The sequence below is a fragment of the Pteronotus mesoamericanus genome, unplaced genomic scaffold (assembly GCF_021234165.1).
Source record: "Pteronotus mesoamericanus isolate MK-2021 breed Mesoamerican mustached bat unplaced genomic scaffold, CSHL_Meso_final contig_657, whole genome shotgun sequence".
Taxonomy (NCBI): domain Eukaryota; kingdom Metazoa; phylum Chordata; class Mammalia; order Chiroptera; family Mormoopidae; genus Pteronotus; species Pteronotus mesoamericanus.
The window spans coordinates 5395539-5411749 of record NW_026555229.1 but is presented as its reverse complement, the minus strand read 5'-3'; the positions used below and the strand labels follow the sequence as shown (position 1 = coordinate 5411749).

At 43.0% G+C, this 16211-nt stretch overlaps 1 protein-coding gene across 2 annotated transcripts in view; it reads left to right on the top strand.

Moving 5' to 3' along the window:
- Positions 1-14883, top strand: part of ARMH3 (armadillo like helical domain containing 3) — a 174351-nt gene extending 159468 nt beyond the window's left edge. For both annotated transcript variants that reach the window (XM_054581406.1, XM_054581404.1), the window contains exons 25-26: positions 12230-12346; positions 14617-14883. In XM_054581406.1, the coding sequence (XP_054437381.1) occupies positions 12230-12346; positions 14617-14709 (210 nt within the window). In that variant the 3' untranslated portion in view covers positions 14710-14883. The remainder of the gene's footprint in view (positions 1-12229; positions 12347-14616) is intronic.
- Positions 14884-16211: the final 1328 nt, after the last annotated feature.

Here is a 16211-nt window from a genome sequence, read left to right as displayed (position 1 = left end):
ATTGACCTTTTTCCCCTGCAACTTTAATAAATTCATTTATTCTATTTTTGGAGTCTCTAGAATTCTTTCTGCTCACAATCATATATTGTATACAAATAAATTCAGTTTTACTGCTTTCTTTCAAATCTGTGGTTTTTAAATCTGCCTTTAATTTTTTTTTAATCCTCACCTGCAAACATGCTTATTGGTTTTAGAAAGAGGGGAAGGAGGGAGAGAGAGAGAGGGAGAGAAACAGTGATCAGTTGCCTCTCGTATGCACCCCAACAGAGGACTGAACCCACAATCTAGGTGGCAGAGTACCACCTGAGGCACACCGGCCAGGGCTGTAAGCATTTGATTCCCTTTTCTTTTCTTATTGCACTGACTAACACCTCCAGTACAATACTGAACTGGTAAACATCTTGCCAGGTCTTCAGGAGAAAACATTTGGTCTCTCATCATTAAATAATGTGTTAGCTGTAAATTTGCATAGATTCCCTTTATTAGGTTGAAGAACTTCCCTTCTCTTCCAAGTTTGCTGAGTTTTTATTATAAATGGATGTTTAATTATGTCAGTGCTTTTTCTGCATATATTGAGATGATCATATGGATTTTTGCTTTTATTTTGTTACTGCAGTGACTGAATTTTAAATATTAATCCAGCGATACATTCCTGGGATAAACCCCTCTTGATTATGATACAGTAGTTAATGTAGTACAGAATTTGAGTTTCTAATATTTTGTCAATTATTTTTGTGTCACCGTTTATGGAGGATGTTAGTTAATAGTTTAGTTTTCTTGTGAGGTCTTTGTCTGGTTTGCGTAGTAGAGTAATTCTGCCATATAAAATGATTGTGGGTTATTCCTTTCTTCATTAAAAAAAAAAGTTTGTGAAGGATTGGCATTAATTCTTGCTTTAATGATTAATAGAATTCAGCAGTGAAGGAATCTGGACCTTTATGAGAAGAATTTTTTACCCAACACTTAATTTGAGAAATTTCAAACATAAAGTTGAAAAAATTATATGTGAATAGCAATATAACCAGCACCTAGATTCTGTCATGTACATTTTACTATACTTTATCACATAATCTGATCCAAAAGATGGATCTTAATCAATCCATTACTTTTTTATGCATTTCACAATAAATTGCATACATTACTATACTTCTGTGTGCAGTATTTTAATTATTGATTTAATTTCCTCAATAGATTTAGGTATAGTCAAGTCTTCTACTTGTTTTTTTTTTAATCAATCATTTTATTTTTAAATTTTATTTAATTACAGTTTGCATTCAATATTATTTTGTATTAGTTTCAGGTGTACAGCATAATGGTTAGACAATCATATACTGTACAAAATGTTCCTCCCAATGTTTCTAGCATCCACCTGACACCATACATAGTTATTACAGTATTATTGACTATATTCCCTGTGCTGTACTTGACCTCCCTGTGACTGTTTTGTGGCTATCAATTTGTACTTATTAATCTCTTCAACCTTTTTTACCCAGTCCCCCAATCCCTCTCCCCTGTGGCTACCATCAGTCTGTTCTCTGTATTTATGAGGCCATTTCAGTTTTGTTTGTTTATTTTGTTCTTTGGATTCCCCATATAAGTGAAATCATATGGTATTTATCTTTCTCTTGACTAACTTATTTCACTTAGCATAATACCCTTTAGGTCCATCCATGTTTTGATTACCGTATAGCCTTGTATAGTTTGATATCAGGTAGTGTGATACCTCCAACTTTGTTTTTCTTTCTCAAGATTGCTAGGGCTATTTGGGGTCTTTTGTGGTTTTATATAAATTTTTTTATTATTCTAGTTCTGTGAAATATACCATTGGTATTTAATAGGAATTGTTTTGAAGCTATAGATTGCTTTGGGTAGTATGGACATTCTAATGATGCTTGTTCTTCCTATCCATAAGCATGGCATATGCTTCCATTTATTTGTATTACCTTCAGTTTCTTTCTTCAGTATCATAATTTTCAGAGTACAGGTCTTTTACCTCCTTGGTTAATTTATTCCTAAGTATTTTTTTAATTTAATGTTAAATGGGATTGTTTTCTTAGTTTCCCTCTCTGAGAGTTCATTACTGGTATACAAGAATGCAACCAATTTCCGAATATTTATTTTGTATCTTGCTACTTTACTGAATTTATCAATTCTAGTAGTTTCTGGTGGAATCTTTAGGGTTCTTTATATACAATATCATGTCATCTGCAAATAATGACAGTTTTTACTCCTTCCTTTCCAATTTGGATGTCTTTTATTTCCTCTTGTCTGATTGCTGTGGCTAGGGCTTCCAGTTTTTCTAGTTGTTCTTAAGCCTTAAACTGTAGTTTGTATCTTTGAGAAAGTTTATTCATTTTCAGAGCTTGTTGAATTTATTGGAATAAATTGTGCATAATACTCTCTTTTTCCTTTAAGTGCCTATAGGATCATGATATATAATATCCTTACCTATATCGTTCATCCTTACCTATATCATTCATGATATAGGTAATGTGTGTGTTTTCTGTTTTGTTTCTAATCAGTCTGGCTGGAGGTTTATCAATTTTATTAATCTTTTCAAAGAATCAGCTTTTAGTTTCATTGATCTTTTGTTTTTCCATTTTCTATTTTATTTATATAATTATCTTTATTATTTCCCCTGCTTTGTTTTAATTTGCTCTTTTTCTCACTTTTTTAGATGGAAACTTAGTTCATTGATTTTAATTCTTATTTTCTAATATAAAAATTTAGAGCTATAAAATTTCCATGTTAACAACATCCTACAAATTTTGGTATGCTCTGTTTTCATTTTAATTCAGTTCAAAAATATTTTCTCATTTATTTTACTTAGAAGTGTTGTTTTGTTTTCATTATTTGAGGATTTTCCAGATAAATTTCTGTTACTAATTTCTTATTTAATTCCCTGGTAGTTTAAAAATACACTCCATGTGATTTCAGTTTTTTTAAATTTATTGAGACTTGTGTTATGGTCCAGCATAGCCTTCTTGTTGAATGATTTATGTATATTTTAAAAGAATATATATTCTGCTGTTGTTGAGTAGGATTTTCTATATATGTGCCTTTAGATCAAGTTGGTTGGTAACATTGTTTAAATCTTCTGTATATACTGATTTTCTGCCTACTTGTTCTATCAGTTACTGAGAGAAGTATTGAAACCTACAACTCTAATAGACTTTTCTATTTCTTTCAGTTTTGTCACTTTTGATTCATTCAGGATTTTAAATGTTATTAGGTGTACATACATATAGAATTGTGTTATTAATAAACTGACCCCTTTATCATTATAAAATTTCATTTTTTATTCCTGATAATATTCCTTGTTTTGGAGTTTCCTTTGTCAGATATTAACAGAGTAAAATCTACTTTCTTTCAATTAGTGTTTATGTAACATATTTTTATCTCTTTATTTTCAACATATCTGTCTTTATATTTTACATAGATTTCTTTTTGACAGCCTATAGTTGTGTTGTGATTTAATAGCCTGTTTAACAATCTCTGCCTATTAATTAGAGTGTTACATTTAACTTATCAGTATGGCTGAGTTAAAATCTGCCATCTTGCTTTTTTTTTTCCTATTTCTCCCATCTGTTCTTCATTCGTTTTTTTTTCCTGCCTTCTTTTGGATTAACTATTCTTTAGTACTTCATTTTACGATCACTGTTGACTTTTAGCTACACCTCCTAAATTATTTTTTTATTTTTTTATTTTTATTTTTTTAGTGTTTGCTCTAGGGCTTACAATATGCACCTTTAAACTGATCACAGTATACCTTTAAAATAATGTTATATGACTTCATGTAACGTGTAATAACCTTGTGATAGTTTATTTCCATTTGCCCACCTCCTGTCCTTTGTACTAGTGTTGTCATACAGTTTTCCTCAAGGTTTCTTGAAAGTTTCACAGTACATTGTTATTTTTTGCATGAAAAATCCATTATCTTCTTTCCTTGGTTTTCAATTTGGAAAACTTCCTGGCAATGGCTGTCCCACCCTGATGTCAGAGGGCTCTGTCTTGTGCCTGAAAAATTACTTAGTCTCAAATCTCTGTTGGACTAAATGTCAGCAGAATGAGAATTAGGGGACAGCTAAGTAAAAGTATACAACCTGACAGCAACCCTTTGTTCATTACCTTCTTATCAGTTTGATTTGACATCTACAGTAAACCTATCTGGGGAGAGTATTTAAGGCTACCACCAGCCCACTCCCAGCCAGGCAACAGGTATGGCCGCTCTTCCCGGCTGCCAAATGAGGATAAGATCACAAGATACCAATAGAGGAACTTACTGAGACTTCTTATAGAATAGGAAATAAACATGGAATGTAACAAGACATTTGCATTGGGATCAGAAACCGGGGTTCAAATTTTGGCATCATCATTTAAGTTATATGACCTTGACCTGTCTGAGCTTTAGTTTCTTTATCTGTAAAATAGTCATCATCATCATATTTTATAACAATATTGTGAAGATTAAGGATGATATATAAAATAAAAATATATGACAGTATCTAACATATAGAAGGTGCCAAATGAATGAAGGCTATTGAGATGGAGACAAGGAAAAATGGAAAGAGAAAGTATTTGATGTATTCAAGTAAGATAAATCAGGTAGGTAAAATGGTGACCAGGAGGGTATGGAGTTATCACTGATATTTGAAGATAGTAACATGAAAGGCAACCATACCTCTTTTTAGCAGAGTGTTACCATAGGGATAAAACTATAGAAATAATAGTTCTGTGAGGAACCTAATAGTTCTTTAGTTATGGGCTTCTTTGGCCACAGCTATCATGCAATCTCTAGGCTTGGATGGGTGTTAAAAGGATTCACTGAATCCCTTCTACAATAAATGCTCATACCTCAGGGCCAACTTTCCATTCTCCAAAAGAGACTGTAACTGCTCTGTTCCCACTTCCATGCTGGTCTACTCTAACTCAGCCAGATCTTTAATCATGGTACAAATTAATCTCTGGATGACTGGAAACAGATATAGTAGTTAAAAGGAAGAAAGAAGATGGAAGCTTTCTCACGATAGTATCCATCTATTTCTCCCACTGGCCTCTGGCCATGTGATCTGCTTCATATATTTCTTCACTAGTTAGAGATTATGATTTTTGGCCCAACTTCTTCCACAAAGCAAGAAGGGAGAGCTTGAGAGATCAAGCTCTGAAGCCATGGCAAGAACATCACAAAGCATTAAGTCTAGACATTGTCTTTGCCTCTCACTCCCAGCAGTTAGAGGGAACTGAGCCGGTACTGCCTATTCTGCAGGCTGGTGATGGAGAAAATAATGAAAGATTTTATCCATAAAAAGTTGGGAAATGAAGTTCATCCCTCACAATGATTCCAGATTTAGGACAAATCTACCCTTATGCCCATAGAACCAAGAAGTTCTGAATAACAGGTTTGCTCTCCATGCCACTCCTCTGAACTGTTCATTGTTCTAGCATAATATCCTATTTCTAAAAGAAATAGTGCTCCCCTGACCAGTATGGCTCAGTTGGTTCGGTGTTGTCCCACAAAGCGAAGAGTCATCAGTTCAATTCCCAGTCAGGGCACATGCCTAGGTTGTTTGTAGGTTCAGTCCCTGGTCAGGGAACACACAAGAGGCAATTGATCAATGTTACTCACATCAATGTTTCTTTCCCTCTCTTTCTCCCTCCCCTCCCTTCTCTCTAAAAATGTAAAATAAAATAAAAAACCCTGGTGTCTCTAGGCTTAAGTGTGATTACCACCTCATTGATGATACAGTACCTTTAATAAGTGAAAGAAAGAAGAAAAGAAAGAAGGAAGGAAGAAAGAAAGAAAGGAAGGAAGGAAGGGAGGGAGGGAGGAAAGAAGGAAAGAAAGAAAAAGAAAGAGAAAGAAAAAGAGAGAGAAAGAGAGTGCTGAGCACAAAATGGCTTTTCAGGAGGAGTCAATGGCAAATGGGACTGCCAGAAAGAAGAAGATCAAAGCAGCTGCAGGCAGTTTTTATGGAAAGTGCAGACCAAGGTCTCCCTCTCATTGTCCATGAAGGAACAATAGAAATCAAATATACCTTTTCTCAGCAAGGAAGACTGGAATCTTTTTCCGTCTACTACCTAGTAAACTTTCTCAAACTCAAAGGAAGATAAGTTTGCCCCTAAAAATGAGAATGACCTACTCAGGTCATTAGGGCTGAAATACTCTATAAATTTTAGCAAGAGACTGAAGAGAAATCAGAGCTCTGATCTTTCATTTTCTAGGAAGGGGCCTAATCTAGTTTCCCACTGTCTTCTAGTTATCCCAAACCAGAATTCCCCAAATTCAGGTCGACAGAACTGGTTATGGGTTTTCCCATGAGAAGCAGCCCTCTTTTCTCCCAGAAGCAATAAATGTTTATCCCTAACCTTGTAATTTCACCAGTCTAAGTGACAGGCTCTCAGTGGCCTTGTTACAACTAAGTGAAGGGGTGATCAGGTATTGGACAGCTTGGAAGGAGAGTTCTGGTGACAGAGAAGCAAAAAGCTAATTCTTCTTCCTCCATAAACCATATTTATTCTTCTGGACTAGTTAAAGCTAAACAGGAAGCACTGGAAAGATGTCCTCCAAGTAAAAGCATCACTTGCTGCATCACTACTGGGTCTTAGTTGTGCCTGGACCCTGAAAAAGAGTTTCAGCCAACAGCTAGTAATTTTCAAGGTAACATAGTTAGGGCCATGGCTCTGGAGTCAGGCTGCCTGGACTCATACCGTAGCTCTACCACCCACTTTCTAGCAGGGTGGAGCTGTGTGAGCATCAGTTTACTCATCTGTAAAATGGGGATGATAGTAATGTTTATCATATAGGGCTGGTAGTGAGGATTCAGTAAGGTAATGCATATAAAGTGCCAAGCACATTGCTTGACACACATAAAGTGTTTTATAACCTTATGTGTTATTATTATCCCCTTCATTGTAATATGTCTCCATGAATAGCTGCTGTTTAGGACCTGAAATTCCAACCCCTGTCATAAATAAATAGATACTCTCTTCCTTGACTTTCTGGAGGAGCTATGTCCTCTACAGGTTTAGCAATGAAGGATTTACCGTGTAGCAAAGAACACACCATGTTAAGGTCTATACATTAGACCTATACACTTCATGCACTGGTATCTCTGTCCTTTCTGATCCTTACATGGCCAAGAGCCTCAGAACCTGTATGATGCAAGGGGGAGACAGGTAGAATGGCAGGCCCCCTTCTGGAGAAACAAACATGCTGCTACTATTGATTTCCTCACTGAAATTGTGCCACAGCTTAATTCTCTGCGCTCTGAAGAAAGAGACCCAGTGTTACATTATAGATTTTCCATAAGGCCTAACAGAGTCCTAAGAAACAGTAAACATCCAACACGCTTGTGGACTAATTTAGTAACTCTCAGGCCCAACCAAAAAGGAAAGGAATCTCTCATCAAGGTCACACAGTAAGATTAGAGTTAGGCCATTACAGTACACCCAGCAGCTCTCAGCACTCTGACAGATTACGAACGCCCTCAGAGCCAAGTTCTGCCTTTAGGGAGCTAACAAGCAAAATGAGGAATCAAGATAAACCACCACGAAGCACATACCCACAGATGTAAGCACATAATAGGGTTGAGCCAGTAACACGAAGTTGGTTTGGAGTCAGCTGCAAATCAGCGAATGGGCAGCCAGGCTGAAACTGTGTCACACCTTTTAAGACAGGAAAAATGAAGAAAGTCAAGGTCTCTTCCATTTTGCCTACCACCTCCTCTACTTTACATTACTGTGTCAGCTAATTCTGAGGGCAAAGTTCCCCATCAGTGAGCAGGGCCGCTGAGACAACAGCTGTAGCGGGGGCAGTTCCCTCCGACAGGCCTGTGACCCTGGCGCTGACAGTTTGGGCTCCATCGGGACCAATCACCTCAAGGGCAGATTGTTCGTGCTCAGCCCTGATGCTGAAAATAAATCCCACAGAAAGGATGAGCAAAAGGTTGAAAGGATGGAAAAGAATGTCACTTTACTCCCCAAATACACAGTCCATAGTTTTGATTTCTTAAAAATCAGGTTTGATCCATTCTGAAGTGCCCTTGTTAAGGTGTGTTCAAACTGAGATGCAGGTAATGACCAGGAGCTTGCTGCCAGGTCACATCTTTTTACTTAGTTGTCCCCTAATTCTCATTCTGCTGGAAGTTCAGTCCAACAGAGATTAGAGACTAAGCAATCTTTTCAGCACAAAGTAAAGCCCTCTGACATCAGCATGGGACAGCCATTGCTAGGAACTTCCTCAACTTGACTATTCTCCTTTGCTGCTAACTTCAGGGTAGAAGTTATTTCCCATTTTGAAGCCTCTGTTTTAAAAAAAAATGGGGCACAGGCCATTGAACAGTCTGTGGGGAATGTCTGTTGTATGCGCTAGGGGAAGGACGTGTGTCTGAAACCTCATCAGCAATTTTGAACTAACTTTGTACACTGGTATCTCTGTCCTTTCTGATCCTTATGTGGTCAAGAGCCTCAGAACCTGTATGATCCAAGACTGCCTCTGTGGGTACCTCTGCTCAGTTTTTCTTTAATATAACCTGTATCTCTTTGCACTACCCAGATTAGTAAGGTTGGCAGTGGGTAATGGGTATTCTTTGACTTCTGGCTAATACATTGCCAATTTACTCAGGACAGTGGGGTCATTGTGGGAAGCCTGCTTTCCTATTGATTGAGGTTTTCTCCTCACCAGAATCTGCCATAGCCTAAATGAAGATGTGCAAGGCCCTAGCTCCAGGCTTATGGTTAAAACTATCTGGGGATAAGCAGAACTACTAAATGCATATTTTCACCAGAATGAAGCTTTCATCATAAAATTAGTAACTATTTATTGACTTCATTATGTGCCAGACATTGGACAATCTTCTCATTTCATCCTCATATCAGCCTTATGAGGTAGATAGTGTTATCCCCATTTTACAGATAAGAAAACTGAGACTCAAAGAGATTAAGTGATGTGTATGGTTTACATAGCTAGTTAGTGGTTGACGAACCAAATTCGGGTCTCTCTGACCTCAAGGCCTAAGTCAGGCCCTTCCCCTCAGGAGACCTCCGGGGAGGGATTTAGGTTTTCCTCTCCCACCAGTTAGTTCTTCCCTAAACTGAGGCCATTTGTGTCTTCCAGTTAAGTCCAGAAGACATTTCTTTTCAATGAACAATCATTCATGCACATAGGATCTTTGACATAGTTTGAAATGGGCTGTGAAGACAGTTACTCTTGAGTCCCAAGAGCAGTTTAGCCATTGGGATGATAGTGTTCCCAACAACTGCATGTTACTTTCGGGAACTCAAAACTTTTATTCCCATGTCATTTTAGGAAGATGAATTTAAGTTCTATTTTATAGAGAGGAAGGCTAAGGCGCAGAGAGGTTAGGTGAATTATCTGAGATCCCATAGTAAGAGCGGGACTCCCAGTTCTATTCTATCAGGCCCCTTACAAGGTTCCTGTCTGTTGAGGGTCGTGGGGGCAGAGGGCCAGTATGGAGTCTTTAGAGAGCATGTGGCTTATACATGATTTACTGACTTTGGAGCTACGTTGAGCTGAGGTGGTGGGCATGTTTCTAGGAATCCCATAAGCCCAACAGCTGATGAAAGAAAGTAGGCTTGTACTTGAAAGATAGACTGTCACCTGATGGATTAGGGAGGAATCTCATACTAGCGGGTATCAGGAGGCCAGAGACTGAGGTTGACAATTATGGTAAAACCTAAGGCAGTTAGGCACAAGGGCTCTGGGAGGTTGCCCTCTGACTAAGTGCTGCTCTTGCCACGCCCCAGGCCAGTGTTGAGTGTGAGGCCCAAATGGGACATGTTCCTAAAGTCTGAAGCTACAGAAAGCAAAGTCCCAAACTAGCACCTCTAGTGCTCCAAAGTCCCACATGGGCTAGAGCCCATGCCTGAGCTTGGAATGTCTTCTTTTAGGAATTGAAGAGAAGTGATGAGGGCAGGAGGTGGCAGAGGCTGGGTGGACTAAAGGGCAACTTTCCCCTGGGTAAGAGAGGGCGAAACGATGTGAGGTCTGGACAGAGTAGAGCTGAGATCAGACGCTCAGTCCAGCAAGGCCTCTGGTTTTCTTCCAAAGAGCTGATAGCTCAGAGCCCTTCTTTGCTTTCACCTCCCTGCAAGAAACTGAACTAAGCTGTTCTGGCAAAAGCCAACTTTACCGAGAAAGGAAAAAAATGCCTGTTCTGAATGAGATCTTAGACTTTCCACTCTGTGCTGCCAAGAAGAGAAAGCCCAGGTGATCAAGGCAGCCTTGCCTGAGGCCTGAAGCTCTCAGGATATAGCATCTCTTGATATGCTGCACCATCTTCTCAGAAATTGACTTTAGCATAGTATCTGTCTCTTGGTACCTGCCACCCCTCAGGGAAGGCTGAGCCCAAGTTGCTGGGTCATAGATATTGCTGAGACTGCCCATTGTTCAGAGTTTGAGAAAGCGTGTAGTATTCTAATCTGCCTGGTATGTGAGGGCTGATTCCATCTTGGAGGAATTTTGCCGTTTTTGGGCTTGAGCCATCTGCTTCTGAGCCAAGACCTTGGCTGTAGCTATTCCAGCCATGAGCACAGCCAGGTGCATGAGAGGACCAGATGACTTTGTGGGTGACTGCCATTGCTGGGTACTGGTCCTCCTGCTGACAGAGCTTTCAAATGGAATTACAAGCAAAGAGGCCAGACCATACTGTGGTCTTTGGATATATAAGCAGGCAAAGCCACTTTGAGGAGCTCGGTTTCTGGAGGTAATGAGCCCAGAGCCTGTGCCAGTACCTTTGCTCTAGTTGTCTTTTCCCCCCAAACTCAGGACACAGCCTTCCCTGTGTTCTCTATCCATACTCTCTCCTCAAGAATTCTTGGCAGGCCGAAGTGTTTGCTACCAAGTGAAGTCTGCCCTGACACCAGACGGAATTGGTGGGAACAGCCCAGCGGCACCTTTGCGCCCCACAGGAGTTCATCCTCATCCCTCTGACCAGCCCTGACTCTGGCTTGTCCCTTCACTACCATCTGCTGTTAGAGCTAAGCCTCCCTCCTTACTCATTCTCCTCAACTCCCTACTGAGCTGGGAGCTCTCCATCACATCACAGATTTCCCTCCCAGGTCAGATCAAGTTGCAGAATAGCTATCCGCCAGAGTACCACAGCCAAAGTCATTCCCTCTCCTGCTCTCTCCGTTCTGCCCAGCTCATTTCTTCTAACTTCATGTAGTGCCTCTCTTCCTAATTGTCCTTGCCTTTAATTCATGGTCTTATAAACTAAAGTCACCTCAAACCAGCTATGATAGTTCCTTCCTTTTGGAAACAGAGATCCAAGGTTCCGGGAGTCAGTAGAAGTCTGAGTTCCCATCACATAAAGTCAGAGAGAGGCATGGTGGGAGAGAGAACCCCTCAGCAGAACAAAAGATGACGTTATCACCCTGGCTGGTGTGGCTCCATGGATTGAGTGCTGGCCTGAGAATGAAAGGGTTGCTGAGAACCAAAAGGTTGCTGGATCGATTCCCAGTCAGAGCACATGCCTGGGTTGCAAGCAAGGTCCTCAGTGGGGGGCGCTCAAGAGGCAACCATACATCGATATTTCTCTCCCTTGCTTTCTCCCTCCCTTCCTCTCTCTCTAAAAATAAATAAATAAAATCTTAAAAAAAAAAAAAGATGACGTTATCTCTAGTTTAGTCTATAAAGTGTCCCCTATATCCCAAGGCTGGGATACCCAAAAGCTCGAACCAGGGAGTGGATAGGAAGACTGAGTTTACATTGAAAGATGAAAACAAGTGGCAGATGGTGCTGAGGAACATCCCAGGACCAAAGAAATGTGGATCCCAGAAAGGTGAAAGGAAGGAGACATTGGCAAAATCTTACTAAGCAACTGTGACAACCTGGCCAGAGAAAGCTGAGAACAACACATTAATGATGTGGGGACGTTGGTGAGCTTAGACACTCAGCATTCTGTGAGCTCTTCTCATGCTCTTTTACCATACCCAGAGTAAGCAGCCTTGGTGGCCAGGCTGGACTAGTCAGGAAAAATGGAGACTGGAAGACATTAGAAAGTAATCCCAGAATCCTCAGGAATTGCTCCCTGTGGCCAGGGTTTTTTTAGGGGGAGGAAAAATTGGTAAGTAGTGAGCAAGGTCTCTTGGGGGGATTGCCCCAGGCTAAATTCAGTGCAGTAGGGCAGCAGGAGGGGCATGCATGGGGCCAAGTGACCTAGAGTTTGCCTGGACTAAGTAAGCCCTGCCTGGCCTTTGACTTGCCCAGGTGCTGGAGGTAGTGCGAGCCAACTATGACACACTCACACTGAAGCTGCAGGATGGGCTGGACCAGTATGAGCGCTATTCAGAGCAGCACAAGGAAGCTGCCTTCTTCAAAGAGCTGGTGAGTCTGCCCCCCCTCTGTCTCTGTATGTTTTGAGGGCCCTTTCCCAGCCTCTGGGTTCTGCTGTGCCGGTAGGCATCTAGGGAGCAACTGCAGTTTGCCAAAGGCTGATGAAATAAGACTTGAGGAGCATGCTAGGACTGCGTGTGCAGCTTCTCTCCCACAGCAGCCCAGCACCAGGCAGTGAGAGAAGATACTCCCCAGGGTGCTGGTGCCAGGCTAAGAAGAGTGAGAAGCTGAGGCAGCATTGCCCCCGTCTCTTCTGCCGCCATGCAGACAGTCCTTGCATGGTTCCAGCTGGGCCTGGGGTTTGATGTGTGTTCCCAGTGGCAGCTCTGGTTCCTTACTCTGTATCCTGTCCTCAGAGAAACTAACAGAGAATAATTGATTCTTCTCCCCCTTATGCAATCACTTCCTAAATTCCTAGCTGGCTCCTGGTCTTAGTGCCCGCCCCCCAATCTAGTTCTCCAGTCTTTGCTCTCTATCCCCACTCCCACTTTCCAATCGCTCAGCTCCCTGCAGCCCCCACCCTTGGCCACCTGGTGCCAGTGAGCATTTGCTCTACCTCCTACTCCACCTCCCAGTCAGCCTCTCTTCACATAACTGGACTCTCCTTGTTGACGGCCCTTCTCCGGCACTGTGCTCAGAGCTACTCTCAGGAAAAGCTCAGCCTCCCTGTAGTCCTGCCATTTCGCCTGCCTGGTTGCACACAAACATCCTAGCTGGGGGTTGAGGCCACCAGGACACACAGGCCTCCTTACCTACTTCCCATGTCCTCAGACCTCCCACCGCTGGGGCAGAAATTGCGCCAGCCCAGCCTTTACTACTCTGTGCCAAGTCCAAGATGAAGTGCTGGATTTCAGCTCGTCTCTGTTGTACTAAACACAGCCCAACTCTGACCCTGACATGACATTGCTGGGATTTTGGACTAACCAAGCATGAGGGAGACATACTCCAGGGTGAGTTAGTTTGGAAAAGGGAAGCCGTTAGTGTGAGGAGATGGCAGAGTATTTGTATGGGGTTGTTAGCAATTCTTTAAGGTGATGTGGGGTAATTACTGAGGGCCAGGACTTAACAAAGAGTAAGTTATTGGGAGATGAAGAGAGTTGTGGGGGAGAGGGTTAGAGGAACTCTGTCTCAAGGCTTTTTGACACTAGCTGCCACCTTACTGGCTTCTCCTTATATCTGTATCTCTCGCACAGGGGAACAAAGAGGGTCTGGTTGGGTTTGGAGCTTACGAGCGTGAGCTGCTTGCTATTCACCGTGCTGCCCTTTCCCCTGCCTCCAGCCTGCTGACCTCATTAAGTTTACCATAGCAGAGCAGAAACTGGGGAAAGCTCCCTGGACTCTGGGGCCTGTCATAGACACACATTCTTTTTTCCTTCCCACCCTCTTTTCTCTCATACAACATTCACATCTACTTCTCGTGAACGAATCTCCTTCCAGAGTCTGCTGTATTCCTTTTAAAATGCACTCGGATTAGGGAACTTGGCCCTTTGACCCCTTTTCCACAGACCTTTTCCCGTTGACCCAGGCACCATTTTCTGCAAGGTTCTGGGTCCGTGGGTAGAAAGCATGTGAGGTGAGCAGGAAGGACACAGCAGGGTCCACCCCAGACTTTCCTCTAAAGAGGAGGCATATTTGTGGTATGGAAAGAGTGCTGGGCTAGGAATTAAGAAGCCTGGATCTTGCCCCAGGCCTGGGACACACTAGCCATGCAATCTGATCCTGGTCATTGGCCTCCTTGGATCATACTCCTGCCATCTAATCCAGACAAGGTCTGCACCTCTAAATATTCTTTCCAACCCCCAAAAAGTAGATAAATACAAAGGGAGGGTAAGGAGACTAGACACACATCCAAAGGGAGGTAGCTCCAGAGCTGGCATCCACTAGTGTCAGTTTCTCCTTCTCCTTTAGACCACTGAGCAGACCAGTCATCTTTGTACATGGTGGCTAAGGCCAGCACCAAGGGCTGCCCTGGCGTCCTTCCCTGTCTGCTTGCTTCTACCTCTTCAGGTGCTCAGGTCTTCTTCTCCATACTGGAAAGTTTCTGTCTTCAGCCCTTCTTCTTTTCTTCCCACTGTCACCCAACCGAACTGTTTGCTCATTTGCCAGCAGAGATGAGAGCTGTTAAGGGTTCATTTCCTGAGAGAAACTTCTAGTGCTGAATCATGGCCTTGTGTCTCAGGCACTGCCCGCTACTATTTGTAATGACTCTCTCCTCTTTTCTCTCTGCCTGTGTCTTCCTCCCATCCTCCACCCCTTCCCAGGTTCGATCCATTAGCACCAATGTGCGAAGAAACCTGGCCTTCCACACACTCAGCCAGGAAGTCCTACTCAAGGAGTTCTCCACTATCTCCTGAGGCCATGCCGACCTGAGCAGCCACTGACTGCCCTTATCCATGAGACTTCGGGGCTGGAGGGGGCGTAAGGGGAGAGGAGGCTGTCCCCAAGGTTGGAGAACAACACAGACACCAAGTTCTCTCAGTGAAGGCTGCACTTCAGTGGAGCTTGGACAGCAGGTGCCAGGAGGGGCAAGCCAGGGATAATTGGGGAGGGATGGGTGGGCACAGAGAGAAGCCTTCAAGAATGTAGGGATGTCCAGGGTGGGCTCCCTGGACATCCCCTCACATTTCCATTTGAGATTACAAGTTGTGGCTACTGACCAATTTTCAGGCGCTGTTGGGACAAGCCTTCGGGTGATGCCAACACCTTGAGGATCAGTGGCTCTCCTAGGCTTCTGAAAACTGACAACTCTCAGATCTAGATGGAACTAATTCTGCTTCTTTTGGCCTGGGGCTGAGCTGGACTTGAAATCTGTCTCCCCTGCTCCTGCTGGCACTCCGTCCAGTCATTAGGACTCTTAGCTCAGGCTTAGGGTAGGGTAGGAATGGAGTACCTTTTTTTCTATTTCCTAAATCCAGAGCTGACTTCTCTGGGAGACTGAAGATTAGAATCCACCGAGTGCCCTGCTGTCCGGCCACCACTTTCTGGATTTGATTCTGGGTACCAGGAGTACCTGTTAGCCTTCCGCTACCTTCCAGCCCATTGACTCATCAGCACTGTAGGGTCACAGCTTCAGCTTTTCCCTTTCAATCTGGTTTAAACTGCCTTTAGGGGGTACATGTGTGTGAAATAAACATTGACAGGTTTTCTGGAGCCCTCAGGTGCCTACTTTGCTGGTTCCCTTTCCAGCAGCTTCCCCACCTCCCAAGCCACCTCCTAAGCCACCTCCTCCCCGGGAGCCTCTCCTGCCTCTGCTAAGCTCCCCTCCAGAGTTCCACCCCCTCACCCGGCTGTTGTTTACATCCAGCCTGCCTGAGAATTTCCTCTGGGGAGGAATCTGTTCCTGCTGTGGTTTGGTGCCTGGGAGGGAGAGACCCTGCCTGGGGCAGAGTACCCTCCATTGCAAGGGGCCAGGTGAGCATCACGGAGAGGCCATTCTGTCTACCTGTTTTCTGGGTGGAGCCATGGGCAAGTCTCCTGACATTTGAAAAGTTGGCCTGGGATTCCTCCTCTGGATGCCCTTCATGGGACTACTGTAGGCTTTCCCTGCCCTATAGCTGCTGCCTAAGTAGCTGCTGCTCTGAGATCCTTCCCTTCTGAAACACTTTCTAAAGCCTCAGGATGGCACGGAGGAAGAGTTTGGAGTAAGTGCAGGAGTCCAGCAGTGAGAGCAAGTCAGGGACCTCCCTGGTTGCTTGTCCACTTGAGCTTCAGCGGAGGGATACTAGCCCTCCTCTGGAATCAGGGTTCTGGCTCCAACATTGAGCAGACATGCACTGGTACCAGGGAGTCCATCAACATGCTGCCGTGGACAGAAGTAGATTCTTAAGAGATGATCATCAGCTGGGTCACCTCTGGT